Below are 19,637 nucleotides of genomic sequence, written 5' to 3'. Positions count from 1 at the left end.
CCCCTCTCCTCTCCTAAGGCCCAGCTTGTGTTGATCAGCTACTGTTGGGTAGTCAATATACCAGGAGTCGCACCACGGAAGAAAGGCAACTCTGCTTTCCCCGGCAGCTATCAAATGTCAGCAGCTCATCAGCTAGTATGGGATTGAATGTCTACATCCCTCTCCGTGTTGGGATTTTGTCTGGCTTGAGCTCGTACAAGTTTTACACACATCGTGACAATTGCTGTGAGCTTGGGTGTGTTTCTGCCCTGCTGTGTCCAGAAAATACTATTTCACTGAATTTGTTCGCTGTTTTTGGCTTTTAAACTCTTTCCAGTCCCTCTTCCTGGAAGATCTCTGAACCTTGAGGTAGAAGGTATGTGATTTTTATGTCCCATTAGGGCTGAGCACTTCCGTTAATGGTCGTTATTCTCCGCACATTGACTGGTTGTGGGTCTCTGTGTTATTTCCCATCTATGATAAGAAGAATCTTCTATGATGAGGGTTGAGAGATGCACTGATCTACAGGTATAGCAATAGTCATCAGGGGTCATTTTAAAACTGTTTAGTATTAAATGATATTAAGTGTGCACAGTGCCCACCAGCTGGGGAATTTTACCTTGACCCTGACCTTAGCTGGATTCTGTCTCCTGGTCTACCACTCACTATGATGTCCACCTACGGATTTGCACTTCTCTTTTTCAGCATAAAGAATTACCATCTATTCCAACTGTTTTGGTTTTTTAAATCATAAATGCATGTTGAATTCTGCCAAAGAGACTTTCTGGATCTTTTGAGATAATTTTTGACAATCTATTAAAGTACATTGGTGGATTTTGCAGTGCTGAACAGCCCAGCATTCCCAGGAGGAATCTTGTTAGTATGATGTGTTAGCTTCCTTATGTAGGGCTGGAATCTGCATGCTAATGTTGTTTACAATATTTGCATCTCATTTATAAGGAATCTTTATCTTTTCATTTTCTTATGACAACTCCATGCATTTTGCTGGCAGCATAAGCTGGGGCAAGACTCACTCCCTTTCTTTCTCTCCTGTTTTCTGAGGAGGGGAGTTTGTAGAATTGCTGTTATTACTCACTTGTGAATTTGATAAAATTATCCAGTGAGGATATATGATTGAGCCCTGTATTATTTCCTATGAATAATACTTTGCAACTATGAATTCAATTTCTAAAAATAAACAAATATTATATAAATATGGTAGTTTATAGTTTTCAGAGAATTTCTGTATTTATTTTGTCTAACATCTTTGCTTGTGTAATATCCCCTCACCCTCTTTGGAAGCCGAGAATTCTGCAGTAACAGCTCTTCTTTCATTCTTTTTTTTAAAATTTTTTTATTAATTTATTCTTGTTACATCTCAATGGTTATACCATCCCTTGTATCCTCCCATTCTTCCCTCTTTCCCATTTTCCTCTTATTCCCCTCCCCTATGACTGTTCCTGAGGGGGATTACCTCCCCCTGTATATTCATCATGACCAAGTAGGCTTCATTCCAGGTATGCAGGGATGGTTTAATATACGGAAATCCATCAATGTAATCCACCATATAAACAAACTGAAAATTAAAAACCACATGATCATCTCTTTAGATGCAGAGAAAGCATTTGATAAAATCCAACACCCATTCATGTTTAAAGTTTTAGAGAGATCGTGGATACAAGGCACTTTCCTCAACATAATAAAGGCTATATACAGCAAGCCAATAGCCAAAATCAAAGTAAATGGTGAGATACTCAAGGAAATTCTTCTAAAATCCTAAAATCAGGAACAAGGCAAGGCTGCCCACTCTCTCCATATCTCTGCTTTCATTCTTAAATTGGTATTTTGTCCTTTCTTTCTGGTTATTCTGGTTACAGGCTAATAAACTTGTTTCTTTTTTTTTTAAAGTACCAGTTTTTATTTTAATTACCTTTCTCTGTTATTTTCCTCTTTTCTGTTGTATCCATTTTTCTCTTATCTTTATTACTTCCTCTGTTTTCTTAGGTTACATTGTTGCTTAAAGAGGACCTTCAGATAACTGCCTTGAGACTCATCTTCCTTGCAGGAGTATTGCATGCAGGAAACAAAGTCCATCTTTAGCTGTGGCCCCATAATTTCTGTTGTATTGTGTTCACATTATGTTATGAACATTTACAAAAAATTAACAATTCTCTACACATCTAATGCTGATGTCCAGCTTAATTCTCTAATGATCAAATATCTTGTATAGCATGGCCATGGATAAGATTCATTTAAAGCTATTGGCTAACCTTTTCTTCCTCTCATCCCATTACACCTCCATCCCTTTATATTGCCTCTAAGGTGACCATCCTTTATTATTCCCTTTACCTCATTCTTACCTAGTGTTTATACCTGAGAAAGCAAGTGTGGAGAATATCCTAGTTTTACAACACTCAACAGAAACTATTTTGAAATTTGGCTTTAAAATCTCATAAAGGGAGAAATCTCATAAAATGGAGAGATGGCTCAGTGGTTAAGATTGCGTACTGATCTTCCAGAAGACCTAAGTCAGTTCCCAGCACCCACATTAAGCAGACTGCAACTACCTATAACTCCAGCTCAAAAGGGTATGAGGCCCTCTTTTGGCTTCTGAAGGTACTGCACTTATGTGCTTATACATAGCCAGAAACACATATCCATAATACATAAATAAAAATCAATTCTTAAAAGAAAAAACCTAAGAAAAACATATTCCCAAATCCTTCCACCCATCTTCTGTTTCACTTACTATAAACATATGATTAATCAGTCTTTGCTTCTGATTGTCAATGGCATTTAATAGTCATCAAAAGGAAGAATTAATTTTCTATCTATATTCCTGTTTTCTGTTACCAGTATGTGTGTGTGTGTGTGTGTGTGTGTGTGTGTGTGTGTGTGTGTGTGTACGGCTTCATTGTTCTATCTGATATTATATACTTTGAAGAAATTCTTATAATCAATCTTAATAAAAGTCTGTCGGCAATAAAAAGCATTTGATAAAAGAGTTAAAAAGCTCTTTTGGTTTTTTGTTTTGTTTTGTTCTGTTTTTTGAAAAGTTATTGTACTTTAAAGATAACTTGAATAGATACCCTGGATACTCGGTGCCAGGTAACAGCTTTTCTTCGGCTGCAGCATCTCAGCTGATGGCCGTGATGTGCCTCTCATCTTCAGCGCTCTGCAGGTAATATGTCTGCCTTTATTGAGCTGCATCTGAAACTTTCCCCTAATCGTTGGCCTTAGGCTGTACCTGGGATATACAGGAAGTTGGTGTTTTGCTTTCTTTGTGTCTATCTATTCTGATGTTCTCTGGGTTTCTTGAATATCTGATTTGATGACTCATCATTTAAAAAAAAAACTTTTTAATGTAGTTTTATTTATGTGTATGGGTGCTTTGTCTGCATGTACATATGAAGCATGGCTCCTCTCCTAACCTCTGCATCACCAAAAAATTACACAATCTCCTTTCTGCCTTGGTCCTCTTCTTGAGAGCTGTGGAACCTATGCAGAAGAGCTAGTAAGTGGGTGTGAGCTCTGCTTTTATCTGGACAGACCATAGACCTCTCACTGGTACCCACACATGGCCTCAGCTGAAGCTGTCTCACTGTCTTCCTCCAGACTGTCTTCCTCCCAGTGGCACACTCAGGGCAAGCAGCACTCAGACCCCTGTCTCTGCTGAAGAACAGACTGAGCTGGTGGACTTCAAGGAAAGCTAGGATGAGGCAATGATAATTTACCTTAATTGTTAATCTGATTGACTTTAGAATTACCATGGAAATACACCTCTTGGTGCCTATGGGGATGTGAGGATGTGAACCAGAATTAACCCTTCTTTCTTAAGTCCATTTTGTCAGGTGTTTTGTCACAATTATCAGCAATGTAACTAATACAGATAAGGTGTTTAGCTTTTTTCCAATTAACATCTGTCCTAGTTTTGTTTCTGTTGCCTTGGCCAAAGCAACTTTAAGGAGAAGGGGTTTACTTGTCCCACGATTCTAGGTTACAGTGTATCATTATGGGCAAGTCAAGGCAGAAACTTGAAGCAGCTAGCCACAACCACAGTCAAGAGCAGAGAGAATGAATGCATGCATGCTTGTTAGTGCTCAGTACCTATCTAAACTTACACAACCCGAAGTCCCCTACCTAGGGAATGGTGCCACCCACAGAGGGCAGGTCTTCTTACCTCAATCAATAAAATCCCCACACACATGCCCACAGGCACCCTACCCTAGAAATCACTTCCCAGGTGGTATTTGCATCCTGTCCGATTGACTTTTAAAACTTATCGTCACAGGCTAGATGTGACACTCCAACTCTGGTGTGACACAGAGCATAACTATTCAGATCTTTGTAAGAACTCTGATGGGAAAGCCATTAGTGGAGCAGAGGAATGGGACTGGAGGGGCCCAAAGTAACTTCAATGAGAAGTCATACATCAACTGGATCCTGTAAGGTGGGTCAACATTGTTCAGCAGGAGACACACAGAGCACTGCAGATAGACGGAGCTGTGCTCACCAGGAGCCTTAGGCAACAAGGGGCTGCCCAGCAGAAAGCACCCAAGGGAACAGATTCGGCCAATAATGAAGGAAAATGAACTTTGTTAGGCAAGAATAGATCACACAGTGCCTGCGTTGCATGGTACAATTTAGGGCTCTGTAGCAAGTTCACCAGAACACCTTAAACAGCACAATTTGTCTTAGACAAATAAAGAGCCCAGAACCCCTTAAGTAGCAGTCTGCAGGACGAGCAGCTGTAACCCAGAAATCTCAAACCCAAATTCAAAATATTTTAAGTGCTGGCATGATGCCATCTACACCTGACCTCATGTGACAGGTAACAGTGAAAAGGCAAGTGGCAAGTGCCCTAGAACTTCGTAAAATTACTTCCGTGTTATGTGCATGAGGCTACTGGCAATATAAATTAATTTTGAGACCTGTATCCTATTCTGGAGATGGCCTCGTTACATATGTGCAAACAGCCCAGAGTCTGAAGCAATCTGAAGCCAAAAACACATCTGGTCCAGGCCATTTGGATGCAGGATATTCCATCCAGATGTAAATGAACGCCTCTGCGGCGGGGATGCTGCTTAGAAGTCTGCCCCGTGCTTCACGTGTTAACTATTAAATGTGCTGACTCTGATTCTGCTCTTCCTATTAGAATTACTGCAAGCCAGGGGGCTGGAGAGATGGCTCAGTGGCTAAGAGCCCATAATAATCACCCAGGGGACCCGGGTTTGCCTTTTATCCTCTCTACTAGAAGAATCTAGCTTATTTAACATGGAGTGCTTTTCTGGCACTATTCATGATTCATTTCTGCCTCTTATCGGGAGCTTCTGTATTTCTTCCTCAGCCAATTAGACTTCCCCTCCCCTTTTCTCTTCCCATGCAGACCATGAAATCCTAATGGTCTATGGCTGAGAGAATGTTTTACACTTTAACAAAAGCGGTTTCCTGTTGCCATGAATGCTACTATTATCCCCGCAAAGAAACCAATAGCCTGTGGTGGTGGTTTCATTTTATTGCAAATTAATATGTGAGCGACACCTGAGTTCATTGCCTAGCTAGGAGCCAAACAAACTTGAATGACCCTTGAGGAATTGCAAGCGTGCCCAGGCCCACTGCTTATCTCTGCTTTCCATAGTTAATGGTTCACTTTAATGCAAAGAACTACTACTAAGCTTTTGAGTCACCTGGATACCGTGTATAGTGTGTGCCTGGGTGAGCTGGGTTCCCGTTCATTGCCCGTGCAAAGATGGACTGTGATATTAAAAGCCAGCTCACATCTGTTGGGAACCTGCTTTGCACCAATCCCAAAGGCTAAGCTAGTCCTGAGTTATCTAATTGTGGTGTGGGGACTGTCATTAACCCATGGAGCCTGAGACTAACTCAGAGGCTAAATGCTTGACCAATGACCCCTCCAGGTAGTAAAAGCAGACATGGAGATCGGTAGCCAGGTCTCCACGACTTAGCTCCTTGACACAGTGAGGCCCTAAGTACTCAGTTTGATGGTGCCCCAGGTCATCTCCCTACGTTAGCCAGCTCAGGGACAGTGAGATAGAATTCTTTGTATCAATTTAAAATCATCATAGTGAGGACTAGATCAGGCTCAGGAAAGAATTCAGACCAATAGATTGATGCCCTTGGCTTCTAAATACAGGAAGAAAGGAATTGTGAAATAGCAAAGGGCTTGATTACTATTCTCCAAAGAAAGTAAATGTTAGATTGGGTCTTCACATATTAACAGGAGCTGGTGAGCATGACACACGGGGTGAAGATTAGCAGACAAGACGTCAGGACTGTGTGTAAAGACCTTGGCCAGCAGGTGCAAGGCCTGGGAACAATCTCAAACAAAATACAATTGCAAAGAGTGTAAGGCTACCAACAGATGACTAAAGCCATGTCCCAGTGCATCCTTTGATGCAGTGAGCCCAGGGTAGACATTGGCCAAAAAGGGGGCTGTCGGGGACTGGGGGATACTTTGAGGAAGCTTTTGTGCTAAGGATTTTGGTATTGTACAGTAATTAGGCAACTTTGTAATGATTTAAAGCAGGTGACTCACACACGAGTGATAACACAAAGACAATATTTAAGAACATTTATTGAGCACTTACTGTATGTCCAGTGAACATCATAAATCCACTTTCTTTCTCAGTAATGTTACATAGAATACATTGTTATCCCTTCTGACAGATGAGGAAACTGAGGCATAAGTAAGAGATGGGCCTGTAAGTGTGGGGTGCAAGCTAAGTGGTGGCAAGTGACTACTTTGTACACCTGAGCTCTCTGTTAACTGCATGTATTTAGAAAGATTTCTCTAGGCACATGAAGGTAAAGTTAAGAGGACAGAGATGATAAGAGGTCAGCACAGAAATTACAGGAGGCCAGAGAAGAAAGTTCTAGAAAGGAAAAGTAATAAGACTTGGGGAGTGATCAAGCGATCAATGACAGAGGCTGAAAGAGGAGGGTGGAGTCCACAGTGACTCCAGGTTTCTGACCATGCAGGTGAGCAAACCATTGGCATCAGCTGGGATCCAGAAACAGGAGCCAGGCCTGTCTGAGAGGCCACAGTCTGGATAGGTAGGTTGATGTGAAGGACTCGGGGACCCATGGTGGAGGTGCCTAGCGGTGGGGCTGGAGACACACTGTCATGGCAAGGAGTGGGAAGGAAGCCCATGTTCTGGTCCTGGATGGAAAAGATGACACTGAACTCCTAGGCCTTGGCTTCTCTGTGGGACAATCACGGGAGAAGAGAAATGGTCTTGGACACACTTCCCAAACCCGGCTGAAATGCAGTGACTCTGTCTGTGTTCACAGTTCAAGAAGGACATAATTACCTGGAGAGACAGATTCGGGCAGCCTGTCAGCTGGCAGGCTACATGCTAAATAGCTTTTCACACTCCAGTGCACATCAAAATCTTCAGCAGCATCCATGGAACCGAGCAGCAAGTGAGGAAGGGTAATATAGGAGGTGATTGTATTTTTCCATATTTTTAGTATAATGAGGACGTAAACTCTGTGAGGTTAGGCCGGGTGACAAATCCTACCAAGTGTATATCTACATATCTGGGGGAAGAAAGGCAATCTCTCCCACTAGACTCCCTGTGTTCTACTAGACTCCATGTTTCCTTGTTCTTCTGGAAGGCCAACTCTATGATGGCCTGATGGGAACTCACTTCAATTAAAAACCTTCCTTGCAAGGAATGTTTGGCTGCTAGTCCAGGTAGTTAGCGTATGATGAGGCTGATCCTGCTAGTTCACTGGACCGTGCTGGGAATGCAGCCAAAGATTCCATGCTGTCCAACTCTATCTCACGTATCCATAGTAGACTCACAGGCATTCACAAAGTGGGGAGCATGCACCCAGCATTGTGATGGGTCCATGGGGGAACAACAAAAAGCACACAGTACTTCTGGCAATGTGACCAGAGCCCAGAGTTTCTTCTGTATCCCTTAAACACACATGCCGCCATATTGTGATAGCTCATCTGATAATGTAGTTGACCAGTAACCAATGGGAGGGTAGCATATACAGCCTGGGTAGACTGACAAATATTTATTAATGTGCATGTCAATGGTAAAACCATGTGTTTTTGTTTTAGGTTATACAGAAAGCCTAATTTACTCTAACGTAACAAGTAGATACTAGTTGCAGTTGATAATGTAATATCAAATAATAACTCAAATGTAATTAGCGGATCTTCATAGAAAATCTTGGTTTGGGGGCTAAGTGAGTAAAGGCACTTGCTACCAAGTCTGACAACTAGAGCTCAATGCCCTGGACTCACATGGTAGAAGGAAAAAATGGATTCTCACAAGTTATTCTCTGATCTCCAAATATATACTATAGCACTGTGAGACACACACACACACACAGAGTAAATAAATAGATGTAGTTTAAAACATTTCAAAACAAAATCTTGGTTTGGGTCAAATGTAGAATGAATATTAATAATTAATATTGACGTTAGTAATGGAGCAGTTACTCTTTAACCAGCTGCTTTCCAAAATAACTGCACAGAGAGAGCAAGATTTATTTAATTAGTCTAGAGCACAATACTGAACAATAATGACTCCATCCTAAACCTCCAAGCTATTTTAACTTCTTCCCATCCAAATTTCCCACACTATACCTGCTTTTTAATCATTTCCTAGGTCCAGTTCATTTCTTCTGATGCTTCCCAGTTCTCTCCTCGTGGCTCAGTTACTACTTTCTCTCTCTTTCTCCTGTCTTCCCTGGACCAAGAAATTGCACCCTGGTCTCTGTGCTGCTCAGCACTGGCTGGTTGCTTTTTTATTGACACAGCAGAGAACAAATGATAACCATGTTTTTACACAAACTTGATAATGGGGTAGAGAAACCAGCATTTGAATGACCAAGGGTAAACTTTACACGATGTACAAAAAAAAAAAAAAAAAAAAAAAAAAAAAATTATGCCAACACTCAAATTCACTCAGAGGACTTAGCACATTGGCCTGGAGATATTTAGGAATATAAAAATGGGCATAGTCTGATGATGTGTGGGTACACGGATTTGAGTTTTAAATTGTGTGTTTTGATGGTGAACTTTCACACTCTGCAGCCCAGGACAGGTGAATCGACTTTGTGTGCTGTATGTGTGCTGCACATACTTCCTTCCCGTCAGTTGCCTAGACATCTAAGTTATCGCTAGGCCATCACAGTATGCCAGTGCTTGTGTTGTGGCGACCCTGACATGGTACCTACACTTTGTCTACCTCTCATCACCTCATTGTGTATCTCACACCATGACAGGAGAAAAAGAAAGTATAAGATTTTCAGAGAGAAAGAGAGAACAGACTCACATAGTTCTCAGGACAACCTGTCATTATGGTGACCTATTTTCATCGCTCGCTACTGCTGCTAGTCTTTTACTGGGCCTGACTTGTAGGAGGAAAACAAACAGCATATATTGGTGGCTCTCGAGCCTCCAGTGACTTCTGGACAGCCTGGGGGCTGCAAGCGGATTGAAGAATTGGAGTCACCACCTAGACTGGTTTCCTGCACCAGTACCCTGCAGGGCCCTACTGAGATAAGAAACAAAAATAGTACCAGGGTCCTGTCAAGATACTGCCAATTCATGCAATTGAGTTGGGCTCCTTTGAAACCACCCAAGCATACTGGCATGCAAAAGACTCTGGGAAGCCAAGCAGGAATGGATGCATGGACCTCATCAGTCTAAGGCAGGTCTTTTCCTCCCGGGCATTGGTTAGCCTTCCCAGAGCTAGCAGCACCATCGGGAACCATGGATGCAGCAGTTGGCATGGCAGTAAGATGTTTTGTGCCAGCACGTTGCTGTGGCCTGTATTACATGGCAGAAAGTAGGACTCACTCAGCCTCAAGGACAGATTGGAAGCAGGAAGCTTTGGGGGCGGGGCTTGATGCAAATCTCCTGCAGGAGACAGGAGACAAGAGGCAATAATGGTGCCCAACAAAGGCAGCGCATGAGCAAAGATGGGAAATGAGTCACAACTGAGCCTCTTCCTCCCAGGAGCCATCTTTGAGGTGGAGCAACACTATGGAGACAGGGGAGACCTAGTGGGCATGGTGCGCAAAGTACCCACTGTGGATGGAAAGATGAAAGGGGGAGAGCCAGAGTCCTAATCTGCAGGCAACCCAGTCCTTCCTGGCAGCCCTCAGTACCAGGAGAAAGGGTTTGGTGCCAGGAACCTGAGATTCACTTGATCCCAGCTCTGCCAAGCTAGAGGGGTGATGCTGGCGAGTTCCTCACCTTGTAGTGTCTCCTTGAGGCTGCAGAACAAGTTCTGAGGAGAAGCTGTCCCTTGAAGTGCCAGAAGCTTGAACTGAGGTGGCATGGTGTGGTAGAGCCATGCTTGCTTGGAAGGCTCTGGGGAAGGGTCCTTCCACCTTCTCCAGATCCAGGTAGCTTCAGGTGGCCTTGGGTTTGTGGTCCCTTGCCCCATACTCTGTGCCCATCTTCACACAGCCATCCTGTGTCTTAAGCCTCCCCTCATCTCTCGTATAAAAACATTAGTCATGGGATTCAGGACCAAATCTAAATCTAGGATGATTTTATCTTGAGATCTTTCATTATATCTGTAAAGACCCTGTTTCAGAAGTGACAGCATTTCACAAGTACTGGGGGTGGTGCCTGGAGACCTGCCATGCAACCCGCTGTGACCCTCTTGCCTCAGCTTTGTCGTCACAGAGTGCCGTCTGCACCTGTCTCACTGAGTGTTGAAGGGATTCAATTTATATAGAACCCTTCACCACAGCTGTCAGCCACGGTGCTGTCATTCATTAAGCAATGCGTGCCCGGACTTTGTCAGGTTCTCAACTCCCACCTGGCCCCCGGAATCCAGGCCCTGTGATTCTGAAACACTAAAGCAGATGTGTGGGGATTATGACATCAATGTTGCTCTGCTGTCAGCCACAAGAGTGCAGAGAAGGGAGAGCCGGCTGCCCTGCACGTGCAAACATCTGTCATTCACCATTCAGAGCAGTCTGTCAGCATCCATCACCTGCAGCATCTACACCGAAGCGCGCTCAGGACCACGGGGCATGGCAGGGACCATAAGAAGCACTGAGGCACACTTGGCACCCTCTACACCCAGGGGTATACCTGTGAATCTGTCACTAGGACATAAGGTCCAGGCCCTGGGGTTGCATAGACAAACACCATACAACCCTTTCCCAGACCTCCCCCCACCAGGACAGAAAGAAGACAAATAAGTAGATAGATTGTGGTACAGGGAAATAAATTCTCATGAGTTCTGTCTAGCTCAGTGGCTGTTTTCGTGATGGAATTGAGTAAGAAACAAGTGAGACAACCGATTTTAGTGTCTGGCTGATCTGGGGACGGGATAAGAAAGGACACACAAAAACAAAGCTGAAAATTCAAAATCTGCAGTATTTGAAGAAAGGTAAGCCATAAGACAGGGGAGGGTGGACTCATCATCTTTGTTGTGTGTTACTGGGTGGGTGATGGTGGTGGGGTGGCTGAGCATGACAGAAGAAGGAGAGGTTTGAGTAACACTCAGACTGTCCTTCAGAAGGCTTTAGGCTTACAGAGTGCCCAGTATGAGCCAGGTGTCCTGTAGGGCAGCTGATGAACTGTCCCAGCCATCTAGTTGTTATAGTTTCATTTGTGTTACTATGAGAAAACTTTGGGGATAAAGGGCTTATTCAAGTTCACAATTCCGGGGAATTGTGGGGAAGTCACAGCAGCAGGAGCTGGAGACAGCTGGTCATATCACACACCCAAAAGCAAGAAGAGCAGCGAGAAATGAATGTGTGGGCGCTCACTTACTTGTGCTCAGACCAGTTCCTCCACTCATACAATGCAGGACTTTTTGCCTAGGGAATGGTGCCGCCCACAGTTGGCAGAATCTTCCCACATCAATTAAATTAATTAAAATACCCCCTATAGGACATGCCCACGAGCCATCCCGACAAAGACAATCCCTCACTGAGCTCTCCTCGCAGGTGATTCTAGGTTGTGTCAACTTCACAAAGATAATTATTACACCAAGAAATAAACCATTAGTATTATCCACACTTGACAAAACCAGTAAGGACACTTAGTGATATGTTAAACTCTGTTCCAGCCAAACCCAATGTCTCTGTGTTTCCAACACAGGCAGTTGCCACTTTCTCAAACTCTTAACTCTGTCATTCTCTAGGGTGGCAGAACATATTCCTGTACTGGGAGAATGTTGGTCAGACAAGGACTTGGCCAAAGTTTTTCCGGTCTCAGTTGTGCAGCTTCTGTCATGCTCATAGCTCTCTCTCTCTGAACCTCACCTATTAAAGGTGTCTCTAGAGGGTGTGGTCTCAAGGAAATGGAAACCTATGGGCAAGAACACTCTATGAAAATGCAGAGCAAAAGGAAAGCAGACAGAAGCTGCCTGGGATCTGACTGCTCATCTGATTTAAGCTCCATATTCAGCACGCTCAGATAGTAGTGGAGAATCCAGCCAGCCTGCCCTCTTTTGCCTGACCTGAAGCCCTGACAGCTTCTGTCACATGTGTGGCTTCCTTGAACAGGTGGAAAGGTAAAATTCACATAACATCAAACCAGCACGCTGACCTGTGGCATCCTGGAGCGGGTAGCAAGCGCCTCCATACTGCTCTGCACCCTTCACTTCTATCCCATTTTTAAGAACATTGCCTCTGCCAGGGCCATAATCCATTACCCCGACAGCATCTGCCCTGTCTCCCCTCCTGTCTTTGCCACCAGAAGTTCACTCTGTCTGCTTTCTGTCTAACTTGCTGCCTAGATCATTCCTGAGCTGGGCTACAGGCACAGAGCGCTCAGCATCTTAATAGCTGGCCCATGTAGATATAGAGGCAGAATGGCAAGCTCAGGTCTTACTTTCCACCATAGTAGGTGTGAGCCTATGCTAGGGTCTCCCGCTGTGACTCATGCCTATGCATAGCCCTGACTCTTACCATGGGGCCACACATTCAGCCCCTTTCTGCTCATTCCCAAGCCTGCCATGCCTTCCCAGGGGCAGAAGCTGGTGACAGTGAAGTAAGAACCAGCAGGCTTGTCTCCCTATGCAGAAGTCGAAGCATGACTGATAGTCTCTCTACTTTGTCATTACAGCCCCTGAGGTCTTCCAAGTATATGTGGATGGAGGCCCTGGGTACTCATACCCTGTGGACTGGTGGTCTCTGGGTGTCACAGCCTATGAGCTGCTGCGAGGCTGGGTAAGTCCTGTAGAAGGGGAGAGGGGCCTTCAACCTGCAAAGCTGGTGAGATGCCAAACAAGGGTGCTGGACCAGGATTCTGGCCACGTCTCAGGAAGCTCTGGTCCAGCCACTCATTCTTTCCATAGGGAAAGAGATCCTTCTGCCCACCCTGGGTAGGAGGTTGCAGAAGGTGACTGACTGACCCCAGGTTGAAGCACCCTGCCCTCCTACTTTCAAACTTCCTTCGCTGCACTCACAATTGCATCCAAGCCGAACTTTCCCGCTTGATTGGGTGTTTTCTCTCTTGTGACTCTTTCATTTCCCGCCCCCCTGCCCCACCATCTTTCCTAAATCAATACCTCAAGAATCTCTAAGGATGATATGGGACATCAGTGTGTGTTTGTATTTTGGTCTGGTTTGCACTGAATTGCTGAAGACGATGTAGGCATCTGACAACCAATACTCATATTTTTATTAAGCACAAACCACTTTTGAAGTGTGTTTTCTTTGCACAAGCAAAATTGGAAAATGATGTCATCTCACCTCCCAGGCCCACAGTTTCCTCAGCTCTGTAATAGAAATAATGTTTTGTGGAGCTGGGTTAGAAGGCATTTGTCCCTGGACATACTCTCCTTGCTTTACTGTCTCTGTGGATCCAATGCCCAAAACAAAGTTTGTTAATCCCACTGTCTGCACATCTAACACAGTTTTGCCTTCATTTGAATATGTGCATGGATCTTCATGACAACACAGGGCAGCCTCCAGGTGAAGGCGGGATCTTATTTTTGGCAGGAGGACCCCTTCTTTAGGATAATGAGGGATGAGTGAATGCTTCTATAATGGATGAATGAATGATGAGGGCAGCCCATAACTAAACTCCGCCCTCCGTAAGCACAAAGATTTTCATTCTTGTTCAGCCAACATTTTTTTTCTCTGCACTTGAACTCTTTTATTTCCATGAATTCCTCAAAAACTTAATTATGGTGCGTGGCATTTTTAGAATGCAGAGAAAATGAGAACTTGTTTCCTTCCTTGGGCACCGAATGAAAGACTCAGCACTCCGTGGGTTCACGTGTTTTTGGCATGTCCTTTTTGGATCTGCAGCCATCTGGGAAGGCAAGCATTCCGCCAACCCCAGATGAACCAGGAGGCTTTGTCCCCCGGAGGCTGCGGCTTTCCATCCATCATGTGGGTGACCTTGTGGCACAGTGGCCCTCAGCAAGAGGAAGCCTGCCAGCCGAAAGGATGCTTGCTGGCTATTATTCCTGAAGGGCCAGAAGAGCTGCCAGGAGTGGCTTGGCAAAAAGCCCCAAGGATAGAAGAAAGCCTGCTTCTTCAAAATTAAGCTCCTCAGTTCTCATTCTTATGGGTTTTCTATTCAGAGACCACTTTCAACAGAAGGGAGGGAGTCACAGGGCCAGTGAGAGTCACTGGTACAGGGACGATGAAACTACGGGGAAGACCACCTGTTAGGACCTGGGTGAGCATTTCTCCCAGCTGTCTTTGCATGGCAGAATTGTCCACCAGAGGCGCACTGAGTTTTGAAATAGGACGCTTTCTGGTTTTCATACTGGAAACCACTACTTTAGCCAAATGTTCAGTAGCCCCTTGTGTTCCTCAGCTTCCTTGCAGATGGTATGGATCCTTCTTCCTGGCATTCGCTCCCCCTGTCAGTGATAGACCTGACATGACCGAGGTTCCTTGCTTCTTCCCAAAGACAAAAGAAAGCAGCCATGGGATTTCCCACCATGCAGCCTAGAAGCTTGGATGGAGGGGCCTCCAGAAAAGGCAGGTGGGGAGGTGTGCTAGTGTGGCTTGTTGGCCAGGGCCTCAGAGATGTTCCAGCCCTGACTGGAAACAACTGGCTGTCCCATGAAGCGTTCTCACCATGCAAGGACAAGAGAGAAACCTGGGCTCCCATGCAAGGAAATAGAGCTTATTTACAGTCTGGGCAAGAGGTGCAGGGGACACAGCTGCTCTTGAAACCCAGAGCAGCACGTCAGCTCCTATCCCTACAAATCTACCTTGGAAAAAGCAACCCAAGTAAGCACCACTCAAGACCACAGTTCCCGCAGGGAGTAAGGTACCAGCTTTAGTAACAGAAAAGGCAGACTGGCTGGTATGCTGACAGGAGGGTATAAAGAGATTCTGCCTCCTGACCACATCCCCATAAAAAATACTGAGTGACCTGAATTGTAGACTCCATCCTTCCTACCTGGACATCTGACAGATGGTCACATTGGGGATGCAGGGGACTCCTTGCCTGCAGTGAGAAGTCACTTCCCGGAGCTATAACAAACAGGGGTGTTTTCCTTATTGTTCAATGGAAAGCTACTTCCTTGTAACAAGGAAAGAGACTCTGAGCGGTACCTCAGTGGCTCATCAGGGACTCCACTGGTGATCTTAAGCAGGGCGCCTAAGCAGTTGGAGTGCTCAGATCCTCTGCCAGCCTCTGTCATAGAGTAACAGTTGTATCTCCCCAGCAGGGATATGTGGAGACTTAACAGCCTAGTAATATAAATTACAACACAGTGTGGTGCCTGGTGGTCAGCACTGGACAAGCCCCAGCCTTCCTAACCTCAACAAGACTCCCACTCAGAGAGGCCTGCTGTGGCCTTCCCAGCTTAGCACCCTTCAGACACTCACTACCCAGGCCCCAGGGACAGAGGCTGGTCCCAACCTGGCTGTCATCTATTAGATGCTAAGGCTGCAAGTGTGGGAGCAGAAACGTTTCTCCGCACTGTAATTCATGCTTAACTTGTCCGAGCCCTGGCTTCCTCATTCATAAAAGGAAGCTAATAAAGACTGTCACTGTGGAGTAGACCAGAGAGAGCCTGGCAGCCTGGGGCTAAAGAGACAGAGCACTGATGACAATGTCTGCGTGAATGCCGCATAGTTCCACTGGAGCTTTGCATGCAGCTCGGGCATGGAGGACACGGCTGAGAGGGGCAGAGGGCAGTTCCCCCATGACATCTAAGCTGGTTCACCTGTGAACCACACTGTTGTTGGCGATAGTGCGAGCAGGGCAGAGAAGGGAGGCTGAGGTCAACTCAGCCATCACTGAACCCCTCCACGTGACACAGGGCGGTCAGGGGACTCCCATAAAGAGCCCTGAGTCATGGACTTTGCTCGCTGTATTGGTACAGGGTCGTACCACAGACTTATGCAGGGAATGACAGAGCGGTAGTCACATATAAATAATGAGTTTGGGCATCGTGTGTCTGCGGGCTCTGCTGCAAAGCAGGGGTGCTGCCGGCATTTGGGCCAGGCCATCCTTTGGGGTGGAGGCTGGCCATGAGGTCATCTGCAATGTGGTTCCACACACTAGCAAGCAGCAGAAATCTCCAACATCCATTTATGACAACCCAGTATTTCCTGGGGGGCAAAACGCTCTAGACCGGGAGCTTCTGCCACATGATCAAGAGGACTGAGTGACACCTGCCAGGGAGGCTGGGAGACCCCGTCAGGACCATGCTGCCTTCTTAGCTTGACTACCAACAACTTGCATCCCTGTGTTCCCTCTTGCCTTTGGCTCCAGCAAGCAAAAATACAGGGGTACAGAGAGGCCATGTCAATAGTTGAAGAACATCGGGAGCACCCCATAGAGAGAGGATCAAGTGCCGAACCAATAACTGCTGTGTGCACCCCTGGTAGCTAAGGGGGGAGGGCTGCTGACTTGTCTCAGTGAGGTGGACAGACCACAGTGCCTGGAGTCAGAGTCAGGAGCCCAGGAGGTGATTCTGCTCTTTCCGGGGCTTGTTCTGGGGATGGTTACGGCTTTCCTGTCATTTCCCAGACTCAGAGTCTCTGTGGAGCTCATCCACCAGGTCCAGAGAGGAAGCATTCTCAGGCTTTGGCATTTCAAGTTGCCTGAGTTAAGAGATTAGGGGGCATGTGTGAGATCCAATGGCTTGCCAAGCCCGCCCTAGCAGATGAAATGACAGGCCTACACCAATTCTCTCCCTTTTTATGCTTTGATTTCATGACAAATTGCCTTTTAAAAATAAATGTGTTTCCTGGAATAAAGACATACCTGCACTCTGCAGTAAGCTACCCAGTTTCCTGCTGCTGAAAACCACTTTTGCCATCAGGCCTCGCAATCAGCGGCTTCTGAGTCGGGGCGCCCTAAGGACAATGGGAACAAAGCGTTAGTGGAATACGGTACTGTGAGCAGACGCAATACGGGCCTGTGTCTCCATGCCCACCCAAACTGAGGAAGGCTGAACATGGAGTCTCGGGGCTAGGAGCATCTTAGCTGCTGTGCCCCAGGATGACCTTAAATGCACATGCTGCCTAGCTCTGAAGCTTAAAGTTTTCATCAGTGGTGGGTCATGGCGCCATCAGGAAATCACTACTACGTAAGCGTGAGACCCTGAGTTTGATCCCCTAGAAACTCTGTAAAAGAAACTCAGGTGCAGTGACAAGCACCTGTAACCCCACAGCCAGGAAGCAGAAGCTGGTGGCTCCCCCCGGGAGCTCTCTAGCCAGCCAGTCTAACCCATTTGGTGATCTCCAGGAGAGTAAGAGAATCTGTCTCAAAAAACCAGGTGGAGGAAGAATGAAGACACTCAATGTCAACCTCTGGCCTACACACAGACACATACACAAACATGTATACACATGCATGCATATACGCTAACATACAAAGTTCTCCTGGTGACCACTGGCCTTGGTGTGTCTGCTCTGCCCTCTCCAGATGTGGGGAAAGTTTCAGCTTTCAGCGAGAAGCTCCTTGGAGCTCTGATGGAAATGCAGAACTCGTAAGAGTTGAGCAGTGGCCAGGACAATAGAATCTGAGATGCCCATGATGCCCTTTGACCTCTGGCTATTTCCTCGCCTGTGTTTGTTGGATTGATGGTTTTGGTGACTCTGTAGAGGGAGCAGAGAAATAGCGGTTTCTAGGAAAGGCTTGTCTCTGAGCCTTAGTTGACTGGCTTTTAAAGTACGAATTGAAATGAGAGTGTCTTGTTTCCTGACATTCTTTGTCGTGTGTGTGTGTGTGTGTGTGTGTGTGTGTGTGTGTGTGTGTGTGTGTGTGTGTCAGTGGTGGGTGGAAAAGTCTAATGATAGGATAGAAATGGAGGAAGGATCCTGAATAGTCCACAAGTGATAGCTTTGTGTTCTTGTCACCTCATGTCCTCTAGGGACCACAGAGCACCCGTGATCTCACAAGCTTGCACTCTATAAGTTTCCTCCCAGCATTTACACACACAACACATACCCAATAGGATGGTGATCATGTCTGACTGTGCATAGACCTGTTCAGCCAAGACAGAGAGAAGTGGTAGCTGTTCTTCCAGCAGATGTAGGGTGTGACTAGAGGGGTCCCTGTGGTGCTCAACAGCAGGTGTCAGCATCCCAGCCTGTGACCAAAGCTGCTGAGTGAGAACTGCCTCTTCCACCCACAGACAAGATTGCCTCATCCTCCTATGGCCAAGACAGCACCTCCTGCCCTCTTGCACTGCCCTGCTGAGAGAGAACAGCCCATAGCATCTTGAAGGGAATATGAATCATTTCCTGTCATTGCACATTATTCAAGAGGGTGCCGCCTCCCCCCAAGGCATTCTCTCTGATTCTGGCACTGTCATTTGTTGCAGAGGCCATATGAAATTCACTCGGCCACACCCATTGACGAGATCCTCAACATGTTCAAGGTGGAGCGTGTCCACTACTCCTCCACGTGGTGTGAAGGCATGGTGGCCCTGCTGAAGAAGGTAAGGGGTCACGGAGCTGTATGGAAAAGATGGCCAGTGAACCATCACCCAGTAATAAATGCTACCATGGGGTGATACACAGATTGAGTAGCCCAGCACAGTGTGGTGTGTGACAGCATGGCCGAGGCTCTCTCCAGTTCACTACAAGTTCCTCACAAACAGAAATATCAGGTGCTTGTGGGTGCTGGCCTGCTGGGTCTTAAGAATTCCTGTGGCGGGGTTCTGCTCCATCTATGGCACCAACCAAGGACAATATGTGCAGTCATCATCAAACCCTTACCCAGATCTAGCCAAGGAGCAGGACATTCTCCACAGTTAAGTGGAGACTGGGGACTGACTTTCACACGAACGCTGGTGCCCCATATTTGGCCATGTCCCCTTGCTGAGGAGGCCCAATGGCACTTGGAGGAACGATAGTAGACTACCAAGAAGAAACTTGATACCCTAGCATCATATTCAAGGGGAGGAGGTCCCCATCAGTCACAGTCATAGGGAAGGGGAATGGGGTGAAAGTGGGAGGGAGGGAGGAATGGGAGGATGCATGGGATGGGATGCCAATTGAGATGTAATATGAATGATTTTATTTTTTAATTAAAAAAAAAGAAAAAAAATAATTCCTGTGGCAGAAACTGCTGCTAGAAGGATGAGCACTGGTTCTCCCCGTTCACTCCACGCTCCCAAAGCATCATCCTCGCTTGCCACCTGGAAGCCTGCCAGAAGCGCACATGCCAGACTTCCTGAGTGAGACATAGTGGCCTGGGCAGCCAGCTATCTTGG

The 19,637-nt window shown here is 46.0% G+C and overlaps 1 protein-coding gene across 1 annotated transcript in view; it reads left to right on the top strand.

Moving 5' to 3' along the window:
• The window catches only part of Stk32b (serine/threonine kinase 32B), a 242,359-nt gene that overhangs the window by 208,612 nt on the left and 14,110 nt on the right, over positions 1-19,637 (top strand). The window contains exons 7-8 of the mRNA XM_051165037.1: positions 13,061-13,164; positions 18,744-18,860. Coding sequence (XP_051020994.1) covers positions 13,061-13,164; positions 18,744-18,860 — 221 coding nt within the window. The remainder of the gene's footprint in view (positions 1-13,060; positions 13,165-18,743; positions 18,861-19,637) is intronic.

This window comes from Acomys russatus, chromosome 22 (assembly GCF_903995435.1).
Source record: "Acomys russatus chromosome 22, mAcoRus1.1, whole genome shotgun sequence".
NCBI classification, from domain to species: Eukaryota; Metazoa; Chordata; class Mammalia; order Rodentia; family Muridae; genus Acomys; species Acomys russatus.
This window is presented reverse-complemented; position numbering and strand designations above follow the sequence as displayed.